At 39.5% G+C, this 24,350-nt stretch overlaps 1 protein-coding gene across 1 annotated transcript; it reads right to left on the bottom strand.

Moving 5' to 3' along the window:
- Positions 1-2,574: 2,574 nt before the first annotated feature.
- Positions 2,575-23,272, bottom strand: LOC105182524 (Ejaculatory bulb protein III). The gene is made up of 4 exons (XM_025298987.1): positions 23,203-23,272; positions 6,797-6,988; positions 5,305-5,399; positions 2,575-3,289 (listed from the first exon to the last, which is right to left on the bottom strand). Exons 1-4 carry the CDS (start codon positions 23,270-23,272, stop codon positions 3,188-3,190), a joined length of 459 nt encoding a protein of 152 aa, XP_025154772.1. The 3' UTR covers positions 2,575-3,187.
- Between the last annotated feature and the right edge of the window lie 1,078 nt (positions 23,273-24,350).

Here is a 24,350-nt window from a genome sequence, read left to right as displayed (position 1 = left end):
TTTCAGACGGGTTAAAGAAGTTGGAGCATCGCTGGGTCAAGTATATCGAGCTAAAAGGAGACTATGTTGAGAAATAAATCGCCACTTTCCCAAAATTTTCGTTTTTCTTTTGTAGGCTAAGTACTTATCGGACCACCCTCGTATATAATTCGGATTCGAATTCGAATTCGAATTCTGGGTCTGTATCATGATTCTGTATCCGGATACTTCCTTCTTATACAGTGTAGTTCGAATTTGGTTCGAGATAATTTGAATTCTCCAAATACAGTTTGAATTTTCAGATTGAACTTGATATTGGATACTCTAATTAATATGCATAGATCTTGAATATTCAGGTAGCTAGATATTTATATACTTGGGAGTTTTAATTAACAGCACTAATTACAATGTAAATAATGTGTCAGGTAATTTAAATCACTTTCGATGACGTATGGTTTCGGCCAATCACCTTGTGGTTCTAAAACGTCGTAACACATTTACGATTGTCACATGATTGGAAATCCTTTTAGTGTCTCGTCTTAGGAGATGATCTGAGAAGTACATCCTCCGACTGTACAACCATTTTTTATCCCTAATGTTACAAATTTAACTGTGTATTTGCCAACGAATATCATCGGCTGGACGTATTGTGATATTCTAATGAATCGTCGGCTAACTTCGGTTAGTCTCAACAGTATTTAATTCCGTACCGTTAACTGTGGCTCGCTACGGTTTAAAATGGTACGATGTACTTGACAATGGTTTGCGTTTGCGATATCTGGGTGTTTTCGCTGACATACATGAAAAATATCACGGGTTCATGAGCGGTGGTACAAACGAGCCGATGATCATCGCCGAGAAGCACCCAACTGCGAATAACCTGAAGAGTAAAGTTGCTTATCGTCACTCCTTGTCGTTAACCTTCATGGATACCTGCGATACATGAATATTTTCGCCAAACATCCCGATGTATGTCATCTAATCTATTACTTGTCAAAAGTATAAAATATATACATGTATATTTCTATGTTTCAACGAAACAATCGTAACGAGTGATTTCAATCAACAATGTACGGTGTTACAAATGAGGTAATAAAAGCGATGGATGCGACAATAGTCATATTGCAATTCGAGTATCGCTAGCAATTCCAGCGATTTCGGTATGCTTGATACGAAGCCGAGAATATCTCAAATTCATCAAATGCGGTATTTTCATAACTGGAATGCCCGGGATCGATCGATGACATTTAAAAGACAGCTGCCGTCCGTCGTGTAAAATTGATGTCATATTTAAGTAATTCTACAATTAAGAAAACGTGAAGTCTTGAAATGGTTCACATTCCAGATTCCGCAATGATCGATCGTGTCGAGTTCGTCTCAGTTCTAACAAACTCTCTTTCTCTCCTGTTCTTCTTCTCCCATATCTGCCTTCTTCACCCCTCATTTCGTGACCATTTGACAAATATGTCATGGACGTAAATCGTAGTTTATTGATCGTAATTTCCCGTTTAACAAGAAGACAATCAAACTGCACCATCGATAGGTGCTACAAAGATTGCGTGCGAAATTCAACCTGTTGAAGTAATCCGTTTTCTAAAAATGGCCCGTTAAATCGACGACATATGGATTTCAATCCGACTGACGCAACAGAATCGAAAGATGCCTGAGAGGGTATAAGCATCTTCGTCGAGTGGCGGCACGCAGAGATTGAATTTTCGGTTTTGCCGAGCCGTCGCCACCGCCGTAGCTGCGAACTTTCCCCCTCGAGTCGCGCCTTCGCGAATTTTCCCCCTCGATTTCCGCGCGATCCCGATCGTCCGAGTGACCCTCAACCATCCGACCGCTCCGTTGGTAGCCTCTTCGTTCATCGCGGTGCATTTAAATCGACTGCTTAAGTTGACTATAATACACTAATCTCGTAATTCATTTACATATTTAACGCGCGCGTCGTCGGCAAAGTTCGCCGACTGGTGAGTCGGAGCGGGAGGGCGACGAAGGAGAGTAATTAGTTATGCATGTGTACTTGTCGGGTCCCATCTCGGTCAACCCTTAACTTCTTTAATTTAATAACAAGCGCGTGCGGAGGCGGAGCAAGAATCATCGCTTCAAAAACAAGCAAGCGACGCGAGCGAACAAAACAAAGTTCGGCGCCTTCCGTTTTATCAGTTTTATCAGTCTTGTGTCACCGTAATTTCGCAGCGTCCGCGAAATTACGGTGACGTAATTTTTCCACCACGACCACAAGAATTGTGCGTTTACATTAGTTTCTCGAAATGATCGAGAACTCAATCTATAAGCAAGCAAACACGCGCGAAGCCTGATATCGAAGTTACTATCCCGTTAGTCCTTGTGCAACTTTGATAACTGTGTCGCACCAAGAAGTTGAGTCGATCGTTACCTAACTGAACTGCATCGATTATATCGTCCGATGTTCTTGTTTCGCGATGATGAAATACGGTCGGAGGTGAATGGTTTCTCGAGTAGTGAGCTAGAACCTTTCACTTGTCTTCGGTGTAGAACGATGGAAATACAAAATCGTCGTCGGTTTCCGGCGAGTTGAACGGCGAAGCTGCGGCGCGTGTACATAGGTATGTGTGCACATATATTTCGTATTGGACAGCGTCAGGAAATTAAGCGAGACGGTCTCAAGGGCGACGTTCAGACCTCAAACTTCGGTCGCGGAACTTTTCTCGGCATTGTGCCTGGATTTATCTCTTCCCGACGTGTCGAACTGCTTTCGAGAGAAGAGCCACGGAACCCAGAAATATATTATTGCAAGCCGTGACTGGCGTACAAATACTGCTCAACCGTCGAGAACAAAGGTAGATATGAGACAAGAGAGGGAAATTATCGTTCATATCTATTAATGGATAATTATATTGTAATTAGATTAATCACATATTTAATCACGTAATTTAATCACGATTGATCCTTCTTGTACACTGATTAACTATCATTTATATTTAATTTATAATAATAGAGAGATTTTTGTGTGAAATTTCTTGTCGCGCACGCGCGTATGTGTATATATATGTGTGTGTGTGTGTAACATTTAAGAAAGTAAATTTTCATATTTATCTAATTTCTTTCTCAAAAGAGCACAAGAGAAATTATGTGTGATAAACTGACGGGTTTATTTAACTCGAACATTGTAAAAAAGACAAATATCTCTTGACGTCCTAATCGACAAGATGAGGATCTAAATTATTTACACATTTAATCCCTGCTTCTTTGCATCCTCCTGATACTTGATAGTATATTGGCCAGTGGGATCGTACTTCTTTTTGAGATCCTCCCAAGTTTCTGGTTTCTGAAATGAAATGAAAGATCACATAAACAATAATTTCTCCATCTTCATAACGAAAGATTGAAAAAATTATATTTTCATTCGTGAAACATTGATAACTATGATATTAAACTCGTTTAAAGGGCTAAATAAAGATAAAGAAAAATATTTTTATTGCCAAAATTTTTTTACTCCTTCTATATTATTAGCTTCATAGCGAAAAACATGATAAAACGAAACTCCGTATAAAAAGTATCCATGTCATAATGACTGTATAAATATCGTAAAGTTATAACAAAATCTGATAGGGAAGAAGGTAAATGTTTGAATGGGCATGTATTGTCAAGAAAAACTATATCAAATATAAAAAATGGAACAATTTCCTGAAAAGTCTTCTTGAAAGTTATAATATTATTAAATACATACATCAAAACAATATTCCGAAATAAAATTGTAATCATTGAAATTGTCTTGTTATATAGTCAGATGCATTAATATCTACTCACTTGAGTACAAGAGTGTAGTACTAATACACTTATGTGCACTGTTTTTGGGAACAATTATATATTTAGAACAAAATTATATTTCGAGATATTGTATCAGTATTCGGAATTCGGTCTTGTAACTTTTTAGAAAATTGTCTCAATTTTCAAATTTAGAGATTTTGATTTTTCGGGATAATACATGTCTATCAAAAGATCCTATCCATTTTGGATGTTATTGTCGCAAGTAATGAAACGCGTACTGAGATCGATAAAGGGATAATAGATTATTGAAAACTTAATATCTACTGCTAAAAAAGCTGCCAAAATCGGCAAATTTGAGAAGTTAAATTTTCTTATCTGATAATTCTACTAAAACAAAAATGTTATTTGTTTTTTATTCCAAGTATTCTAATATTTTAGTCAAGATTCCATATTTATTTAATTTTAGACCGTGGTAAATTCATCACATGCACAACACCCTTCTGCACAGTTCTGCATCAGTTTTTACAACAGTCACCACGGGAAAGTGTTCTGGATGTTAAGAAATCAAATAGAAAATTCCATTTAATATATTTTTCCAATATTTCAAAGAGTGTATTTCTAAATGGCGTCAACTTAGAGAATTGTGTTTACACAGAGAAAAATGGTATTTACTATTAAGAAAACACAATTTACTTTCCTACTTTTAAATAATGGTTATTTTCAATAAAATATTTTCTCAATATAAAATATCACAAGTTTTAGAAAATCTTATTATCGTATGTTTAAAATAAAAATTCACTATCTTTTCAAAAATATTATAAAACTTATACTCTGCATAAGAAGTAAATTGAATTTTTATGTCAGTTGTGCTTGTCTTAATTTGATTGAAATATTAAACTTACTAAGATTCAGAATATATTTTGTTTATAATGAACTTATAATAGGTTTATGGACATATAAATTTATGAAATATTTAAAACAAGTAAGGTTTACTTGAACGTAGTACGTATTCCTCTGTGTGTATGCGACATTTTAATCCTGTAACAATTTTGTACTTTACTTAAGTCACATTATTAGTCACAAAAGGCTCCAAACCTACGTAAATAGGCAGGACTTGTTACACTCTAAAATTTATATTTTGAAATGCCGAATTTGCCACATATTCGCAACGATGTTCTCAGCGTATGTATCAGGAATGTTGAAATACAACAGATTCAAAATAGGTGGAACCTCTCTACTCTCTTCATACGATTACACCGTCTGCTCATCTGGTCAGGCTTTCGAGGGATGCGAATTGAAAGGACGACGGATGTATATCGTTGTTTAATTATTTGGCTACGGATGCAAAAGTTTTCCGGGCGTGACGAGTCCGGGATATCCCTAGCTGCCCGCATTACCGAGAGGTAAAGAGAAAGAGAGAGGGTTAACTGCGTTTCTGTGTGGAAGTCAAACTAGTTCCCCGCAGCATTTAAACTGACTCGATGTATCCCCCAACCGTTCTCTTTCCTCCAACATCAACTCATTACGCGGCCGCGCGTTTAATTAGCCCAGTGAAAAGTGACAGGATTGTACCTTGTTGACTAGAAACCGGATGACCTTCTCGCTGCCTCTCTTTTGCTTCTCGCTGCACTTGCTGCAGTCACTCGCCAACGCGTCCGGAAGGTGTTCTGCAATACAGAAAATCATAATTGCAGAAAAATTCAGATCAGGGACTCCGTAATCTCTGTGCGGAGTACAACAAAGTCCATCTAGGGAATGCACTCTAGTTGCGTCAGTCATGAGTACCCAGCGTCATAAAATTATAAAGAATGTTGCCCGTAAATTGTACGACAAGACGTCGATTCGGATGCCGATTCCTATTTTCTTCCTCAGTTGAGATTAATTGATTCGATTCTAATTTCTCATGGTTCTCATTCAAATATCTTGACGACGAAGTTAGTCGCTCTTGTAAGGATCGTTTCCATCACGACCGAGTCGTTTCTGGTAAAGACGAAGTTCATAATAATGTATGTTATTTCTCGAATATACGATGTTCTGCAGGATTCGCTCGAGATTTTTTGTCGTCCCACGTCATTTGCACCAGCTGCTCTGGGCAGCTGGCCGTACACCCGCGCATATCGCTCGTGAATTTTCTGAGACAAGGACTATATATCCTCGGTAACGTATTACTGTCCATCGCACGTTTGGGATGGCGTATAAATGAAAAAAGCTCAGCCAAAAGGAAAAGGGAGGGACGATAAACGCAACTCTATGCGAGAGGAATAAATAAGAATGGTATATGTGTATGTATGTGTGTGTGTGTGCGCGCGTGTGTATGTGGGACGAATAATCAATACAAAATTTGCACAATATATTTCATCAGAGAATATAACAACAACCGATAGCGCAGTTTCCTGGCACATCGTGCGAATCATTTTTTTCACTTAATATCTCATCGAGAGATATTATGTATACTGCGAGACCGTTGCAAACGAAATTCTCACGCGCTAAAAAATGGGCGTTCGTTGTTCGTGCACCTAACCGCGAGCATGAATAATACGACACGTGCAAATGTCTTGCTGAGTGAAGAGGGCGGTACTTTTTGTCAAAATCTCCCCGGCGACAAGCCGGGCTTGTAGGGTATCATCCATATCTCGAACCGGCGTGATACACACACGTGATACACACACGTAGTTCGTACATATGTAGCGTAGTTAACGAAACGACCTCATATCGCGTATCCTTCGACGGGATGAAACGAGATGGCCATTAGTCCCAAAACTGATTTCCCGCTGGAAAGCATGGGAAAGATCGTCATTACCATTTCATTTCGTCGTGCATGTTTTGCCACACTATCACGTGATGCCGTACTGTGTGCGAGATACATTCGCTCCTCATATTATCGTATCCTCCTCATTATTATTATTATCATCATTATTATATCGCATTACAAGAAATGTTAAAGTTAAAGTAAGAACAAAGCAAACGTTAAAATAAGAACACGTAAGTAACGTAAAATATCCCGGTCTAAGCATAAGAGGTCGCAACGAGGGTAATATTGAATGAAATGTCAAAGAACTTTCACCTTTGAGTTCCTTGCCATCAGGCGTGCAGCTTCCTTTGTCCAGCAAGCAGTTCACGTAGTTCTTGAGCAAACGGTCGCTCGCCAAAATCGAGTCTACGTCGACGTTGTCGTATTTGGTCGTGTACTTCTCTTCTGCCAAAACGCAGACGACCACAAGAATAACAAGCACGCGACATACAAAGTCAAAAAGTCCTTTTAATTACAAAGAAACACATGCAAAAGTCATACATCCGAATCTATTGTTGCGACCTGAAATAAAATGTTCAGTAGCTAGTTCTCTGCTAGTTTCCGGCACTCTTACGGATTTTATTAAACACTAAGATGTTTGGTATTATATAATACTTAAAATATATATGTATAATAAACAAGCGAATAAATAATAATTAGTAAGTAACTAATAAGTCACTATTCGCTTTATACGATCAAATCTGCGCAAGAATGCTGGAAATTGGCAAGATACTGGTTATTGAACGTTTTATTCTATTCAGCGAGTACCGGTACAGATCAAGCGCACCTCTGGCTATGAATATACCGCATCCGGTTGCAATCGCGAGAGAAGTTTAGGGTTAAACGCGAGTCCGAAAGACCCATTCAAACACAGCGGTTATAAATACATCGACCGATAGTGAACAAAGTGTCACAACGCAGCGGCCTCGTTTTCCCATGCTAAATACCGGTCGGCTGTGCACGCGTGCGTGCGTGCTTGCGTGGCTAAATGTTTGCAACTGAGCCGGTTGACAATCACGAACGTGGGCGAGCACTACCGAAAGGTAGAATCGCGCGAATGCATTCAACGCGTGATGCGAACGCTAACGAACGCGTCTCTGCGTTATATACGCGAGCGCGTTGTGCATTTCAGTCGATGATTCTATGGATATTCCCCCCCTAGGCTTCCAACAAAAATGGATAACACGTCACCGGGCTCCTACAAGCTCATAGAAAATAGGGGCCGAGAGGATCGACATACAGACGGACGTCGCGTCACGTCTCATTAACAGATAAAGTCGAGAATGGACAACCAATGGAACACGCGTGGAGCGGAGTACCGTTTAGAAATCGATTTCATTACACAGAGAGTGTTAAACGCTTTCTCAAGCGTGGCTGCATACGGAGCTGGGAAACAGTTCGGTTCTGCGTCATGGAGCATTAAAAGCTACGTTCTTACGATATGCGGCGAATAAAATATGCAGTATGAGTCAACGTGACGCGATGCGACTTAACGCGCGTCGCATTCCATCGTTTTCGAAATAATATTAAGGAATCTCCTGAAACCTCATTGGATACGTTTAATTATTGTATCCATTTGTTTCCGATACTTTATCTAAATTAAGTATATCGTTATATTAAAATTGTATTATGAAAACATGATGTTTATATGTGAATATTACGAATAGAGGAGACCAAAAAATGCCACACTGTGAAAGAAAAAAAGAGATACCACGTGCCTTCTTAATGATAACATGACATCGATTGTTCTAGTTTCGAGATACTAATTTAGCAGTAATATTTTACACGGAGAAACTCGAGAAACTGGTGAACTTTGAACTATATGAAGACTAAATCAAACTTAGAAGGATAAAAATAGAAATTTCAGTCTATAAATTTGAGTATGTCTAATTTTCGACAGTCTCGCATATCGACGTTTCTGTTATGCATTTCTCTCATCGATCGAGAGATCGATTCATCATCAAGCTCGCTCCTATATAACAGGAATGGGGATCTTTATATGATTTTCAAACTCACAAAGTTGACAATAAATAGACAAACAAATTACTCCTTAATTTTTGTAAAAATTATTAGGATCTCTCTTCTTTTCCTTTAAATTTTAACTGAGCATTGTTCCCTCGTGATCAATCCGACGGGAACACGAACCACGACAGCTTCGACGAGTAGTTCAAACTCGAAGCGTGAAGATCTCTCATCCCCTACTCTCCATCACCAAAGATCGCGACCAGATGGTTGCGCTAGTATATAACGGGTTAATGCTGGAAAGTTAGAACGTTAATTAGTATAGAATAGACCTGCAACACGCGATACCGACTATATTTCAGTGAAGGATGAAGCGCGCAAAGGATAGCGAAATGATGGTACACAAAATGAGCTCGCCTAAAGATATTTAACCCTACCAATGACAAGGACGGTAATGCTGTTCAACATATGGAGCATCGCATTGAGATGCACCTACTTAGAAGCTTTATAGTTGCGCGTCAATGCGCCTACCATTCTAATAATTGTAGCATGTATTCGAAGTTCATTTGAATTAATACAATAGAACGTCCAGTCAAGGTATGATATGAGGTATTTCGTCGCGCAAGGTGGGCAAAGAACAAAGAAACCGGTTATCCTACACGATAACATAAAAAAAAGAGAATTATATTGCGATTTACCGGTACTTGCGTGAGTGCCATTACGCAATTGCTTGCATTAAACACGAGTAACACTTCCTAACGCCTTTCACTCTCATGAGGAAATTTCACCTGGCGTAGAGAATCGACACTGTTCCCGATCCAAAGAGTCAGCATATCCGTAACGGTGCCACAAAATCGTGTACGCGCGCATTTAACGCGTCAGATTAATGGTGGATTTTTGTGACGATGTACGAGGGTGACAGACGTTGAATCGCCGTAGGAGACCCTTAAACGGTCCCCGAGGTCGTTAACGACGCGAAACAGCTCCGAGATGCGCTAAAGAACTCGCGCTGCATTATTCACTTTCAGTCTCTCAGGATCAGATTTTTTCGCCGCATAAAAGGCGGCAATTAACGTTCATGCACAAGAGAGGCAGAAAGAACGTGAATAAAATATTCCAAGATCGAGAATTATAATAAAAAGACAAAAAAGATCCTGAAAAATAAGATTCTGAAATTAAAAGATATCCGTAATCCAAAAACAAAAAAAAAATAAAAATGGTGCACCACCGTACATCAAAATCGTTTGCGACCTCGTTTCGTTTTTCCCTTCATTTACGCTTTCAGTTCGTATACCTCTTCACTCCTACTATCCTCGCCGATATATCGTTCGGAAAAATTGACAGAGTAAAATTACACTCGTAATTAAACACACACCGATCAGAAAAAGAGAAAGAAAGAGAGAAAGGGAGAAATCATCCCCCTCGAGAATTCACGAGAGCAGAAGAGACAACCGAGCAGACGTAAAAAGGTGAACACAAAGGAGAGACAAAGACATCGTTATGGTAAAGAAAAAAGGGAGATGAAGAGCGGAAGGATTATAGGAGGGTAATAAGGAGGAGGATGGATAGAAAGAACAAAAAAGCAAGAGGATAAAATAAAAAGGGTACAGGAGATAAAGGTGAGCGATAGAAGAGCAATGTGCTTACCTTCATATTCGAGCGGAGTTAAGCTACTGATGCTGACGGCGGCGTCGATCAACTGTTTTATACCCAGGCCCCGATTGCTCGGACCACCGAATTCGTTGAATCGGTCTTACTGCCTGTCTCGGACCCCTCCTTGTCGTCTGGTGTCCTCGCAACTCTGCCGGCAAGATGAATAGCACGAAAACGGCGTGCATCACCGGCGCGTAAAGTCTTGGAAGTCACCTCGCGTGATCGCAAATCATTCACCTCGTCGCGCGCAAATATGTCGCTCTAGTCGCGGGAGTCGCAGTTTTCTAGGTCGGTTTAGCGATCGGTCTGTCTCTGATTTGTCGCGAACGACTGATTGATCGCAATTCCGCCGATCAAGTTCTCCGACTAACGCTTGAAGAAATTTGGAAAAAATGACTTTCCGCTTACCACTCTTAGAGTCTGATTTTTTGATCTGATCAACTGGATCCCTCAAATTACGAAATTCGGTCCCCCTGAAATGTTTATTCGTCGGAAGAATCACAAAACGACGAATTAATGTATTCATCACATCGATTGCGAGAATTTAGAATGCGTGCGACATTAGAGAGGAAGAATGAGAGAGAGAGAGAGACAGAGAGAGAGAGAGAGAGGGAGAGAGAGAGAGAGAGAGAGAGAGAGAGAGAGAGAGAGAGAGAGAGAGAGAGAGAGAGAGAGAGAGAGAGAGAGAGAGAGAGAGAGAAAGGATGAGAAAGAGAGAGAAAGAGCGTCAGCGCTTTTATCGAGCGTGCGCTCGTTAGCGGGATTCAGCGGGAATTGCAAAAATAATATTTGGTCGGTGTTAAGTTAACTGACGTACCTCGTACCTCGTTAACTTCGCCGCTGGCCGCGGGGGAATTATTGCTTCCGTTCCAGTAGCCGCGCGAAAACAGGCGACTCGCGAAAAAATCAGGCTGAGCGAGTTAGCGTGTTGCGCAAGCTGCATAAGACCTGCACGAAGTCGCTGTACTTGGCCGATGCATCCTCTCAAAGCTCCATGTTGATCGAAACAATTCGCGAGCGGATGCAACTCGGAGTTGTGTAATATTGCGATGAAATTTTGTGTTTTATAAGAATTGTGTAACAAAAATAAAAGAAAGGAAGAGAAACGCATATATGAAATAATATCAACGCGAAGAAATATATTCGCGTTTGAGATTTTCTTCTGTTAAACATACGTATCATATTTCTTTTGTACGCTGTGTATTGTATAATCCTCTTCAATCTTACGAGAGTGGTCCGATAAGTACTTAGCCTACAAAAGAAAAACGAAAATTTTGGGAAAGTGGCGATTTATTTCTCAACATAGTCTCCTTTTAGCTCGATATACTTGACCCAGCGATGCTCCAACTTCTTTAACCCGTCTGAAAAATACGTTTTCTCGAGGTCTGCAAAGTAGGCCTCCGTGGCGGCGATGACCTCCTCATTCGACTCAAATTTCTGCCCGGCGAGTGACTTTTTCAAGTTTGGAAACAAAAAGAAGTCGCACGGGGCCAAATCTGGAGAATACGGTGGATGGGGCAGCAGTTCGTAGCCCAATTCGACCAATTTGATCGTGGCGAGGGCGGAGGTGTGAGCCGGTGCATTGTCATGGTGGAAGAGCACTTTTTTCTTCGCCAAATGGGGCCGTTTTTTCTGCAATTCGGTGTCGAATCGGCCCAATAATTCGGCATAGTACAGCTCTGTGACCGTTTTGCCTTTCTCCAGGTAGTCGATGTAGATCACACCCTGTGAATCCCAGAAAACGGTGGCCATCACCTTTCCGGCCGATAGGACAGTCTTCGCCTTCTTCGGAGCACGTTCGCCGGGTGAAGTCCACTGTTTCGACTGTTCCTTGGTCTCTGGTGTGTACCAGTGGATCCATGTTTCGTCGACGGTCACGAAACGACGCAGAAACTCCTTCGGATTGCGCTTAAATGGCGTCAAACACTGCTCTGAAGTGGTCTCACGGTTGCGCTTGTTGTCCGGAGTGAGCAAACGCGGCACCCATCGCGCCGACAGCTTTCTCATGCCCAAAATTTCATGCAGGATATGACCCACGCGATCTTTTGAGATGCCTACTGTCTCAGCTATCTCGCGCACCTTCAATCGGCGGTCTGCCAATACCTGATCGTGGATTTTTGTCATGCTATCCTCCGTGGTAGCCGTTTTCGGAGCACCTGGGCGTGGCTCATCAAAAACCGACGTGCGACCACGTTGAAACTCGTTAAACCAATTTTTGACGGTCGCCATCGAAGGAGAAGAGTCACCGTACACAGCATCCAAGCGCTCTTTGATTTCGCTGAGCGATTTCCCTTCCAAAAACAAGAATCGAATCACCGACCGATATTGCTCTTTTTCCATTTTTCTAAAATCCGCGGACACGCCCGCTTCCACACGCGGTCAAAACAAAACTACGAATCCGATTCGGCTGAAATTTCGACAGTAGCCGTCTACGAGAATGTACTACACGATAGTAAATTTCTCTTGCGATAGTGGCGCCATCGGGCGGTGAGGCTAAGTATTTATCGGACCGCCCTCGTATGTAGTGATAGAAAAATTATGCCTATATTATTTTACTCGCAGTTATGAAAGCGAGCTATAAGCCTAATTAACAGCAAAGAAAGTTTCCGGTAAATCTGAAAATGTGTAACCTATATATTTTACACGATTTATTAATTTTTTATAGCTCATTTCAAAATGCGCGTAATGTTTGTCGCATAGGATTTTATAATTCGTAATAAATTTATCTGACCGGGAGTATATAATGGGACATAGAATATTGTATTATTATATCGAGAGACCGGTCCCGCTGCACCTGTTACGGACATCTCACGCGTAATCCATATTTTACAAACGCAATATCGATAGCCGCTAGCGAGATATTTCCTTTGTTCTGCCTAGAATTAACATCATTAATAAATTGCAGCGTTGAGAGAATGACTAGCAGCGTATCACGCGAGTTTGTACTGAACGTTATTCACACGTTATTCGCGAAGAACAATCGCGGAGATGAGCATCGTATAAGCGCCATGTGAAAAGTACCGTGCAAAATTTGTAATTCCATCAGCAAAGTATAATTACATATGACTATCGAAATATCACAGTCTTTCATTCTTTCGGTATTTTTTTAAAGTATGCGGTAAAAGCACGTTATATATAAAATATAATGCTGCTAAAAATACAACATTTTTATATATTTGTTTATTAATCGCTAATTTTTACGTGTCCAAAGAATATAAATTACGACACGACTATATGTGATACAATACTATATTAAACTGTTATGCATTTTCCTGCCGATTTGTGCAGTTAATTAATTCAATTGCCAGTTAATATTTCAATTAGTAGTGCTAATGTAATTAATATAGGTATCCCATTTTAATCTGTCACTCCTCGTAATTTTGCAGGGAGTCGTTATAATGAAAAATGTTATACAAAGGTTGTAAGATTTTATGATGAAGTAAGAGGGATGTTACAAAAACTACATAAATTTTGAACTCGGAGCCCAATTGGGGTTCTATGAGGCCTAAGTCAAATTTGTTAGACGAAAATCCCTATTCTTTTATTGCAGATACATAATCTACATAAAAAAAAAATAAAAAATTTTGTCTCTCGCGTTTCTTTGCAAAACCCCTTCCATCTAAAACGTCAGTCAAATGTCTCATTATGAAAAATGGAATTAATAGTCCGGAAAGGTTGCTCATGAAATTTCTAGCATAAACAATCACATTTTGGACTCGAGATATATTTCTGGCACATGCTTATTTTAGAATTCATTTTGGGCCCGATTTAAGACCTGATTTGATCTACGTTGAGTTTCTTAACGTTATAACTTTCCTTCGTGATTTGTTATGCCAAATAAATCATAGATTGAATCAGTGCATTGCCATAATTATGAAAAAATATTGTAATATTAACACTTTGACGGCTATACGTTTCATGAAAAACTTTGCCCTTACTGCCGGCATATAATGTCGAAAACTACTGACTGGCGTCGGCCTTTTGTAAGCTTTATTACAAAAGGCATGCTATTAACATGTTGTTGCAAATTCAGACATAATTAGTATTTAGTAAATAAAAAAGCATAATTACTTCAGTAGCAGATTTGTCATCTTTCTGACTATAATCTCACCTCCATTGTCTCATTCTTCATCATTGTTATCTGATATCTGATCGCTAATATTTGATAGGTTATATGATAGGGCGTATACCTCGTCGTCCCTTACGGAAAAAATACTCAAATATTAAGTATCTACACTCAATTATTCGGATTTACTCTTAATGTGTATACACTCAAATTTGAATATATATACTCAATATTTGAGTGTTTTTCTGCAAAGGATCACTTTCACACATTTTTAAGAGTATTTTCTTTAAGTTTATAAATAAAGTTTTTGAATTTTAAATTAAATCAACTCACGTATATGTGAAGTCGGCCAATAACCGCTGGCTTAGTGAACTCACATATATGTGAGTCCGGCCATCAAAGTGTTAAGAAACTCTCAACGTAAGTCACATTAGGCCCTGAATAGGCTCCGGGCCCAAAATGGACGTGTGCTCAAAAGGAATTCTAAAATAGCCATGTGCTAAAAATATATCTCGAATCCAAAATGTGACTATGCTAGAAATTTTATAAGTAACCTTTATGAACTACTAATTCCATTTTTTTCAGAGTGAGTCATTTGACTGACATTTTAAATGAAAGAGGTTTTGTAAAGAAACACAAAAGACAAAATTATCTTATTTTCTCATGTAGATTACGTATCTGCAGTAAAATAATAGCAATTTTCGCTTAACAAATTAGATTTGGGCCTCATAGGACTCAAATTGGGCTTCAGGTTCAAAATCTCTTGTAATATCTCTTTAAAATCCTATAACTTTTGTACAACATTTTTTGCTATGACCACTCCCTACAAAATTACAAAAGGTGATAGATCAAAATGAGACATTCTGTATATCACGAATATTTAAAACGTAAGAACAGGTCATGCTTTTCGCGAAGGAGGAATATAATTAACTCCGAAAAACAGAAGATTCCCGGATATGTATATATGTTGTAGACAATGTGTCTAAAAAAAAATGTTTACGGTATTATGTAATGGTCTCTTTTACAGGCGGCACAAAAATCAAAATATAAAATATATCCGTCATGTTTTTTATCCACCTCAATATCTACGAGTACGTTAATACTTGCAAAAAAGCGAATTTTATTCTTTTTAAAATGATAATAACCAGGTGACGTAAACAAAATATGTGCACACATTTCTTCTTATTCGTTCGTTCGAAGTCACCAAGAGACAAATTAGCGAGAATTACAACATTGCTATCCGCGCACATTATTTGTTCAGCAAAAGAGAATTTGTTCAGCAAAGAGAACATAAAGGGTACAACTTGAAGCGACGATGTGTAAAAATAAGCTCTTAAGCAATTCGCAGAATGAATGCGCATATTTACGCATCCCATTTAGCCATCAAGTATTCATCAACCGCATATTTAGCATAAATCACCGTTAACATATTAACTGTCGCGTTACTTCAGAAATCTTTTCCTTTTTCCTTTTTTTAATCATTTAGGTTCCTTTGCATTAAAAATTAGCTGTTGCGCAAGCAACATTTTTTCCGTCTATGGATCTTTTTTAAGATCTTACGCAATCGCACGCGATACACGTGGCTTTGATAAAGACAAAGATTGAGAATAACATTCAATGAGATTAGAACAGAGCAGATACGAGACGGTAAAGCCAAGTGTACTTCCAAGACAGGTCATACGGGAGGATCTTGCAATGAAGAAGAAAGTCGCGATGGAGAAATTCTATTCATTCTATTTTTATCCGCGACTCGATAGTATCACCTGGTGGCGACTCGTACTTTAGTGGCTTGCTTTTAGACACTTTTAGCACGAACCAAGGGCTTTGAATTCGCACGCGGGGAATATTCTATGCAAAATCCAAACGTAACCCGAGAGCCGTGGCCGCGCGCGTCTCGTGTCCTCGTTCGCTTTGAATTTATTATAACTTCGCGTACAAGGATATCTGTCCCGAACCCTTCCACGGAGTATGCCTCGGGTCATTTCTGCAGAAATTCAATTCGTTATACGGCTCTGCCCGCGTTATTTTATTATGTCCAGACGCCGCAAAAAATGACGTTGGGATACGCAAACTTTTTCCTCTTTAGGACGATGTACAGTCTCCAGCGTCGCCCGCGCGCTTACTCTTCCTCTCCTTCTCATCCTCTCTTTCCTCCCACGCGAGTAGACTGCGAATATCTCAACAACAAAGCGAAAATGTTACTTTAATGATTCTAATGAAGCACCAGTAGCTGTTGAACTTACTTTAAACAAAACTCGAAGTGCTTGGATTAAATTTTCGATTAAAAAGTCTCTCTTATCTGTAATTTGTCTCTTGCATAATTTTGAGATTCGGAAAATCTCAAGTTTCTTATCTCTTTTTACATGAAAGAACTTAAATCTTACATCCATGCCGTCATATATATGCTTTTTCTGTCTATCTTTTCTTCTGTTCTTTTTCCTTTTACCCGATTCGCTTTGACGTAAAGAGAAAGCCAGCCCTCGTATATCTCGAAGAGACCTGTAAGTGCCAAGCACGCGTCCACACATACATAATGTATGTCGTCTTGCAAAAACAAAGGTCGGACCCAACATACGTAATATTTGATCCGGATGTCTTGTGCAAATTAGTATACCTCATAGATTTATAGGTTCTAAAGCCACCGACATTCATTATTTTATCCTTGACCCGTTTTAATTGAATTTCTTAAAGGGCGAATTGTCAATAACGTTCGTTTTATTATCCAGTTGACTGATGAGAATAATAATAATAATGGTAAAGATAAAAATTACAATTGATAAAAGATAAAAGATAAAAGATAAAAGACAAAAGATAAAAATACAATTGTAAGAGACGTACACGATACGGAATAACACGACTTTCGTAACTTCTTTCTCGTATTCTTGCATATATTTTTACGATTCTGGGGAACAAGAAAAAGTTATCGCACACTCACGCAGGTAACATTTTTACACCGCTCACGTCAATTTTTGCGGATCCTTTCCTCTTTCTCACGCATATAAATACGCACTTGAACATATTATCATATGAACACATTTGAATCGAAAAAGCCGGACGCCCATCGCTAACCGTAAAATTCAACGATAAAACTGCGATTTTACTACAAGGGCAATAAGTGTATCGCGATAATAAACAAAATGCATACAAAATGAATAGAAAAATATCCGATGGAGGGCGAGAGATAAAAATCTAGATCATAAAGGTGCAAAACAAAATACTGAACACGCAAGGGAACGGAAATTCGCGAAAATTAAATGTTTCCATATCGCGAGGAGAATTGGACCGGTACGAAAAGATCGAAAACATTTTTATTATCCGATCCGACGCCAAAATGCGGTAAGCTAGAAAAACATGAAAATTCTTGACCCGTTGTATAAACGTTTGATCCGTCAACTAAAAAGTCGAGGGTTCAATTTCCGCGCGTAAACGGTGATGATCGCTTCATTGTCGGTGATCGTTCATATGCGGGCGCATAAGGGAATTGCACTCTCGTTACATATGCACGTCGCATATCTGCGTGTTCAGCCCGAGCGTCCGAGCATTATCGTCGCGATTATGTATATTCAGATAAGCAATCAACACCATTGAGGCATCGGGCAAGGATCGCAGCGCTCGAAACAGGAATTTACTCGAAAGGTATCAAGAATATAGCATACGGAAAGTCATCGCGCGCATGTGCGCATTGTTCTACCTTAAAAGCTAGAAACTATTAACTGGAAAAAAGACGAATAAATAAAATAAGAATCTTCGTGTGGAAGTTCGAATTCTAAAACTTTTTGAAAAATGCAAGAGAATGCAGCCAGAATAGAACCTGCGAAACTATCTGCTTTAACTCGATAAATTTCAACTTCGCTTTTATTCGTCCGGACGACTGTACGATAGTTACGATAGATTTTTGCGCTTCGAGTTCGCATCTTTATTCTACAAAGCATTCTGACATCCTCTCGCTTGCGCAAATCCTCCGATTTCCGGGGGCACATTCTCCATGGACATGTTACGGCGACCATAAGGACGTTTAATAACCGGGCCAACATTATCCTAGAAATTGCTCGGCGACTGCTCGGCCGGTGCGAGCCGGCCGCGTAATTCCGTCCCTGGCAAGAACGAGCCATTAAATCCCGAAGAAAAGTGTTCTCATTGGCGTGGCGTATCGTCGTCAGATCGCATAATCGGCGATTTTTTCTCGCGCTTCGTACCAGAACGAATCTATGTATCGTGTAAGTAGAAAAGGGCAGGATGACAAGTGGCCGAAAGCGGAATATATACGGGGTGTCGGTATTTACTTGCCATCGACTAGAAATGAGAATTTTTCAAGCGGAAGATATATCCTTTATGATCCACGATTGATAGAATAAATTAACGAAGGAAGGCACTCAAAGAGACGAAGCAATGTGAAATGATCCATTTCCATATCGCGACACAGCTTTTCCATTACATGCAATTAAAAACAAAAAAATTTGACAAAACGAACTTCATAAAATGTAGATGGATAATGAAACCATATTTTCTTTAGTCGATGTTAAATAAACGCGCTTTAACAGTGTTTTCATTTGACACTTAATTACGGTGATATTTAACGTAGGAAATGACGAGATCGCGAAGGAAGGAATTCGCCAAGAAATCCGTAGCCAGCGAAAAGTGCGAGCGATGCTTCGAGCACCCGGTATAATGTTTTAATTTCGCGGAAAATCTGACGATGTAATTTCTGGAGTAGGGCGACGACCGGCAATTGTTTCAGCCGGCTTTCACCCCCGCATTATTCATGAGTCGACCCTTCTTTTTCTTCGCCAACGAGAGGAACGGCGTCTCTCCTTCTTCACCTACACTGCCACGGATCTCCCTTCCTCATTTTTTCTCTTTCTTCCTTTTTCCTCTGGGGATGATTATTTTTGCGGGAGTTTCGGTTCATAGATGTGTCAACGGCCGGACACTGTGAACCTTTATGTTAACTCCGAAAATCGATATCTCTTCCATAATTTTTGTGGCGCAATTTTCCGATATCATAGCATTCCATTCGCTCGCAATATGTACACATAATATTTAGTATGTATTATATAGGGTGTTCCGTAAGTCGAGGTCAATCGCTCAAGAGATGAATGGGGAACCACAAACAAGAAAGAAAGTTGATACAAACATAAGTCCAAAAATGCGTTGTTTTCGAGTTATCGCTATTTTTATGTTAAAATTTGAAATTGCTTTGCTTTCGAATTTTTTTGGTTTTGGAATTTCGATAATTTTTATGAGTTTCAAAACACAACTAAGGTCAAATAAAAGTTGCGGGCTGCTTTAGCACTACCCAGGATGTACCGCGTGGAGGTACAGCTCGCTTAGCATCCCTTGGCAGAGATCAGGACCCCACAGTTCGTCACTCCTGTGGTATTTAGTGACTCCAAACCCTCTCTGTCGTGTGTGTATGTGTGTGTGTGTGTGTGTGTGTGAGTGAACGTAAAAATTATATGAGGTGTTCGAAAACAAAACTTGTACAATAACACTGTGATATTTACCATAGGAGTGACGAACTGTGGGGTCCTGATCTCTGCCAAGGGATGTTAAGCGGGCTGTACCTCCACACGGTGCATCCTGGGTAGTGCTAAAGCAGCCCGCAACTTTTATTTGACTTCAGTTATGTTTTGAAACTCATAAAAACCATCGAAATTCCAAAACCAAAAAAATTCGAAAGCAAAGCAATTTCAAATTTTAATATAAAAATGGCGATAACTCAAAAACAACGCATTTTTGGACCTATGTTTGTATCAACTTTCTTTCTTGTTTGTGGTTCCCATTCATCTCTTGAGCGATTGACCTCGACTTACGGAACACCCTGTATATATCGGTTACGCGCATATACAGGGTGGGGGGTTATAAGTTTACAATCCGAAGTGTGAAGGTAGATTGGGTTAAGACAAACATAAAAGTCCCATACCGTTTTGCGAGATTCGCAATAATTATCGAATTATTAATGACAGAAATCTGAGGAGTGGGAGCGTGCCGGCATAGATGATTAGAAAAGCGTTGCAGCTGCTTAGGCCGCAGCGCGGCCCAGTTGATCCAGCAACTCTTGCCGGTGTGCGACGAGGGGAAAGACAATGCGCTGCTATTCATTGTTTTACTTCGCCGGACCTACGTCTCGCCGCACGCCGCCAACAGTTGCTAGGTCGAGTGGGCCGCGCTGTGGCCTGAGTAGCTGCAACGCTTCTCCAATCATCTATGTCGGCGCGCTCCCATTACTCAGATTTCTATCATTAATAACTCGATAATTATTGCGAATCTCGCAAAACGGTATGGGACTTTTATGTTTGTCTTAACCCAATCTACCTTCACACTTCGGATTGTAAACTTATAACACCCCACCCTGTATATACCAGGTATGTCGGTAATTACTTTCCGGTTTTTGTAACAGATGTTACTAGCCATAAGTATGCAATGTTATAATTTGATACATATGTCATTTTATTCTACTGACATTAACCTCAAAACTACACAAGTTACGTTCCGCCAAAATAACAGCGTTATAGATTAATAATTTTTTGAAAATGTCGAGTTTTGTGTCTGAAAACGTGCATTTGCGGCACGCATTACTTTTCTTGTTTAATCAAAAGAAAAAAGCCACTGAAAGTCATCGTTTGCTGGTAGAGATTTACGGTGAGCATGCTCCAACCATAAGAACATGTGAAACATGATTTCGACAATTCAAATGTGGTGATTTCAATGTTCAAGACAAAAAACGTCCTGGTAGGCCGAAAACGTTTGAAGATGCGGAATTGCAGGAGTTATTGGATGAAGACCCAACACAAACTCAAAAACAATTGGCAGAAAAGTTGAATGTGAGCCGAGTAGCAATTTGTGAACGATTACAAGCGATGGGAAAGATCCAAAAGATGGGAAGATGGGTGCCACATGAATTGAACGACAGGCAATTGGAAAATCGAAAAATCGTCAGTGAAATGCTGTTTCAAAGGTATGAAAGGAAGTCATTTCTGCATCGAATAGTAACGGGTGATGAAAAATGGATTTATTTCGAAAATCCCAAGCGAAAATATCATGGCTATCACCTGGCGAAGGCGGCCCATCGACTGTAAGGCCAAATCGCTTTGGTCGCAAGACCATGCTCTGCGTCTGGTGGGACCAGGTTGGTGTCGTATATTATGAACTGTTGAAACCTGGAGAAACAGTTAATACTGATCGCTACCAACAACAAATGATTAATTTGAACTGTGCATTGATTGAAAAACGTCCACAATATGCTCAAAGACATGATAAGATGATTTTGCAGCATGACAATGCGCCGTCTCATACAGCAAAACCAGTCAAAGAAGTGTTGAAATCACTTGGATGGGAAGTTTTATCGCACCCGCCGTACTCTCCAGACCTGGCTCCATCCGACTACCACCTTTTCGCATCGATGGGGCACGCGCTTGCAGAGCAGTACTTCGCCGATTTCGAAGAAGTTAAAAAATGGCTCGATGAATGGTTTAGCTCAAAGGAGAAACAGTTCTTTTGGAATGGCATCCATAAATTGCCTGAGAGATGGGCAAAATGTATAGAATCAAATGGCCAATACTTTGAATAAATATATTTTAACTATCCATTGTAAATAACGTGTTTTCTTTAGCGAAAAAACCGGAAAGGAATTACCGACACACCTGGTATAGCCGGGAAATAGCGATTCGCGAATCCAAATTAGTCGCAAATCAATCAGTCGTACAATTAAAGAAATTGTCGTTTTAAATGAATATTCGGTATAGCGTTTCTGTTTCTCAAAAGAATCTCATAACTATATACAGGGTGTTTCATTTCAAGTGATATGGTCGATTATTTCGCGAATCGATGATTTTATTGAAAAATTTTTCGAACCAAAATTGCATTGCTTGAAGGGAGACACATGGTAGAAATATGGACTTGATCTTGAGTGACCTTGTCAAAATCAGGTCAAGGTCATTAATGTTTGTTTAAACAGAAACCCCTATTTTTTATTATATATTCTTGTAGCTTATCTCAAGAGCTTTTCAAAACATTAGAATAAAGTTACGTTTCATTGAGTACTTTCCGAGTTATGAGATTTGAAAGTTAAGGCAAGACCGATCACTGATCCAGCCAATTAAGGCAAGACCGATCACTTATCCGGCAAACTAAGGCAAGAACGATCACTGATCCGGCCAACTAAGGCAAGAATTATCAACGGCTAAAGATATATTCGGATTGATTTTGCCTTAGTTGGCTGGATCAGTGATCAGTCTTGCCTTAGTTGACCGGATCAGTGATCGGTCTTGCCTTAGTTGACCGGATTAGTGATCGGTCTTGCCTTAGTTGGTCGGATTAGTGATCGGTCTTGCCTTAGTTGGTCGGATCAGTGATCGGTCTTGCCTTAACTTTCAAACCTCATAACTTGCAAAGTACTTAATGAAACGTAACTTTATTCTAGTGTTTTAAAAAGCTCTTGAGATAAGCTATAAGAATATATAATAAAAAATAGAGGTTTCCGTTTAAACAAACATTAATGACCTTGACCTGATTTTGACAAGGTCACTCAAGATCAAGTCCATATTTCTACCATGTGTCTCCCTTCAAGCCATGCAATTTTTGTTCGAAAAATTTTTCAATAAAATCATCGATTCGCGAGATAATCGGCCATATCACTTAAAATGAAACACCCTGTATATACATATACGGGGAGTCCCAAAAGTAACGGACCACCCTAATAACTCTTCAGTATTGAAGTTTCAAAGAAAACTATTTGAATAAAAATTGTCGGGATTTAAGTGAGCTACCTTATGATGACCTTGACCTCTATTTTCAAGGTCATTTGAAGGTCAACTTGTGTTTCTCAAATGGAAACCCCTATTTTTGACCACGGATTCTGAAAGAACGCAAAATTTTACGTTCAGATATGTATCTGTATAGAGGGTCGAAATGAACTGTAGAAGTCATTTGAAGGTCAAATATGTTATTGGTACGAAATAGCTGGTAGATCGTGGTTTTTATGAATATTTCATATGACCTGAATAAAAGTTGTTGGGATCAAAGAGGGCCATAAGCCTGGTAACCTTGACTTTGACCTTAACCTCCATTTTCGAGGTTATTTAAAGGTCAACTCGTGTTTTTTAAAATAGGAACCTCTATTTTTGACCCCGGATTCTGAAGAGCGCGTTCAGATTGTTGAGCATTCAGGTTGTTGTAGGAGTCAAGGCAAACATTGAGGGTCATTCAAAGGACAAATAATGACTTGACCTTGAGAGCACCGTACAGTAACGGAATACGTTGCCAATGTTCACTTGATTGAATAAAATGTTAGGTAACCATTGCCTGCGTAGTAGGCTGGATTTTCAGACCCCATGTGATCCAGCCACTAAAGGCAAGATCTAAGTTTGGCCCATGGATGCGAGATGGAGGTCGCTTCTGGAATTGAATCCTCACTTATGTGTGAATGGAAAACTAGTGGATTAAATGTTCAAATTGAAGGCCTCCAACCTCTTGACAATATGCTATGCGTTGATAAAAATCAAAGACAGATTATCTTATCATATCTTGGTCTATCGAGATACACTCTCGGATAATACGATTTCGGAGTTCATATAAATTATTTGGCTTTGTTTCATAGATTCTATTCTTCAGATAATCCCACAGAAAATAGTCAAGAGATGATAGATCTGGGGATCGAGGAGGCCATTCGATTCACCTCTTCTCCCAATCTATCGACAATGAAACTGATTATTAAGAAAATCACGAACAATTATAGCATAATGAGGTCCTGCTGCATCTTGTTGAAACCAAGTTTGTTCAAAATTATCACTTGCAATCTCTTTTATCCTTGGTATTATTTGATTCCTTAACATATCCAGATATTTGCGGCGTTCAAATTACCATAAATAAAAAAAGACTCACTATTGAGTTATTTAAAATACCTGCCCAGACATTCATTTTCTGTGGATATTGAGTACGAGATTCTTGCATTCAGCGTGGATTAGTGTCACTCTAATGTCTGCAGTTGTGTCTATTCACTTCGTCCTTTAATGTGAAACATTAAAGGACGACATTCGTCAGAAAATATTATATTGTAAGAAAAATCCTGGTTCCTGTCGACCAAATCCATCATTAATTCACAAAATTCTATTAGACGATCGGAATCGTTTTCATTGAGTTCCTGAC

This window comes from Harpegnathos saltator, unplaced genomic scaffold (assembly GCF_003227715.2).
Source record: "Harpegnathos saltator strain DR-91 unplaced genomic scaffold, Hsal_v8.6 scaffold25, whole genome shotgun sequence".
NCBI classification, from domain to species: Eukaryota; Metazoa; Arthropoda; class Insecta; order Hymenoptera; family Formicidae; genus Harpegnathos; species Harpegnathos saltator.
Note: the sequence above shows the minus strand (reverse complement) of the source record. Positions and strands in the feature narration are given on the sequence as shown.

Coding starts and splice junctions, on each gene's coding strand:
- LOC105182524 (XM_025298987.1), bottom strand. CDS start 23,272: ATGGAGGTTAAGGTCAAAGTCAAGGTTACCAGGCTTATGGCCCTCTTT. Junction 6,989..23,202: donor TCCCAACAACTTTTATTCAG/GTCATATGAAAT, acceptor TGTAATTAAAAG/GACTTTTTGACTTTGTATGT. Junction 3,290..5,304: donor TCCGGTTTCTAGTCAACAAG/GTACAATCCTGT, acceptor ATTTCATTTCAG/AAACCAGAAACTTGGGAGGA.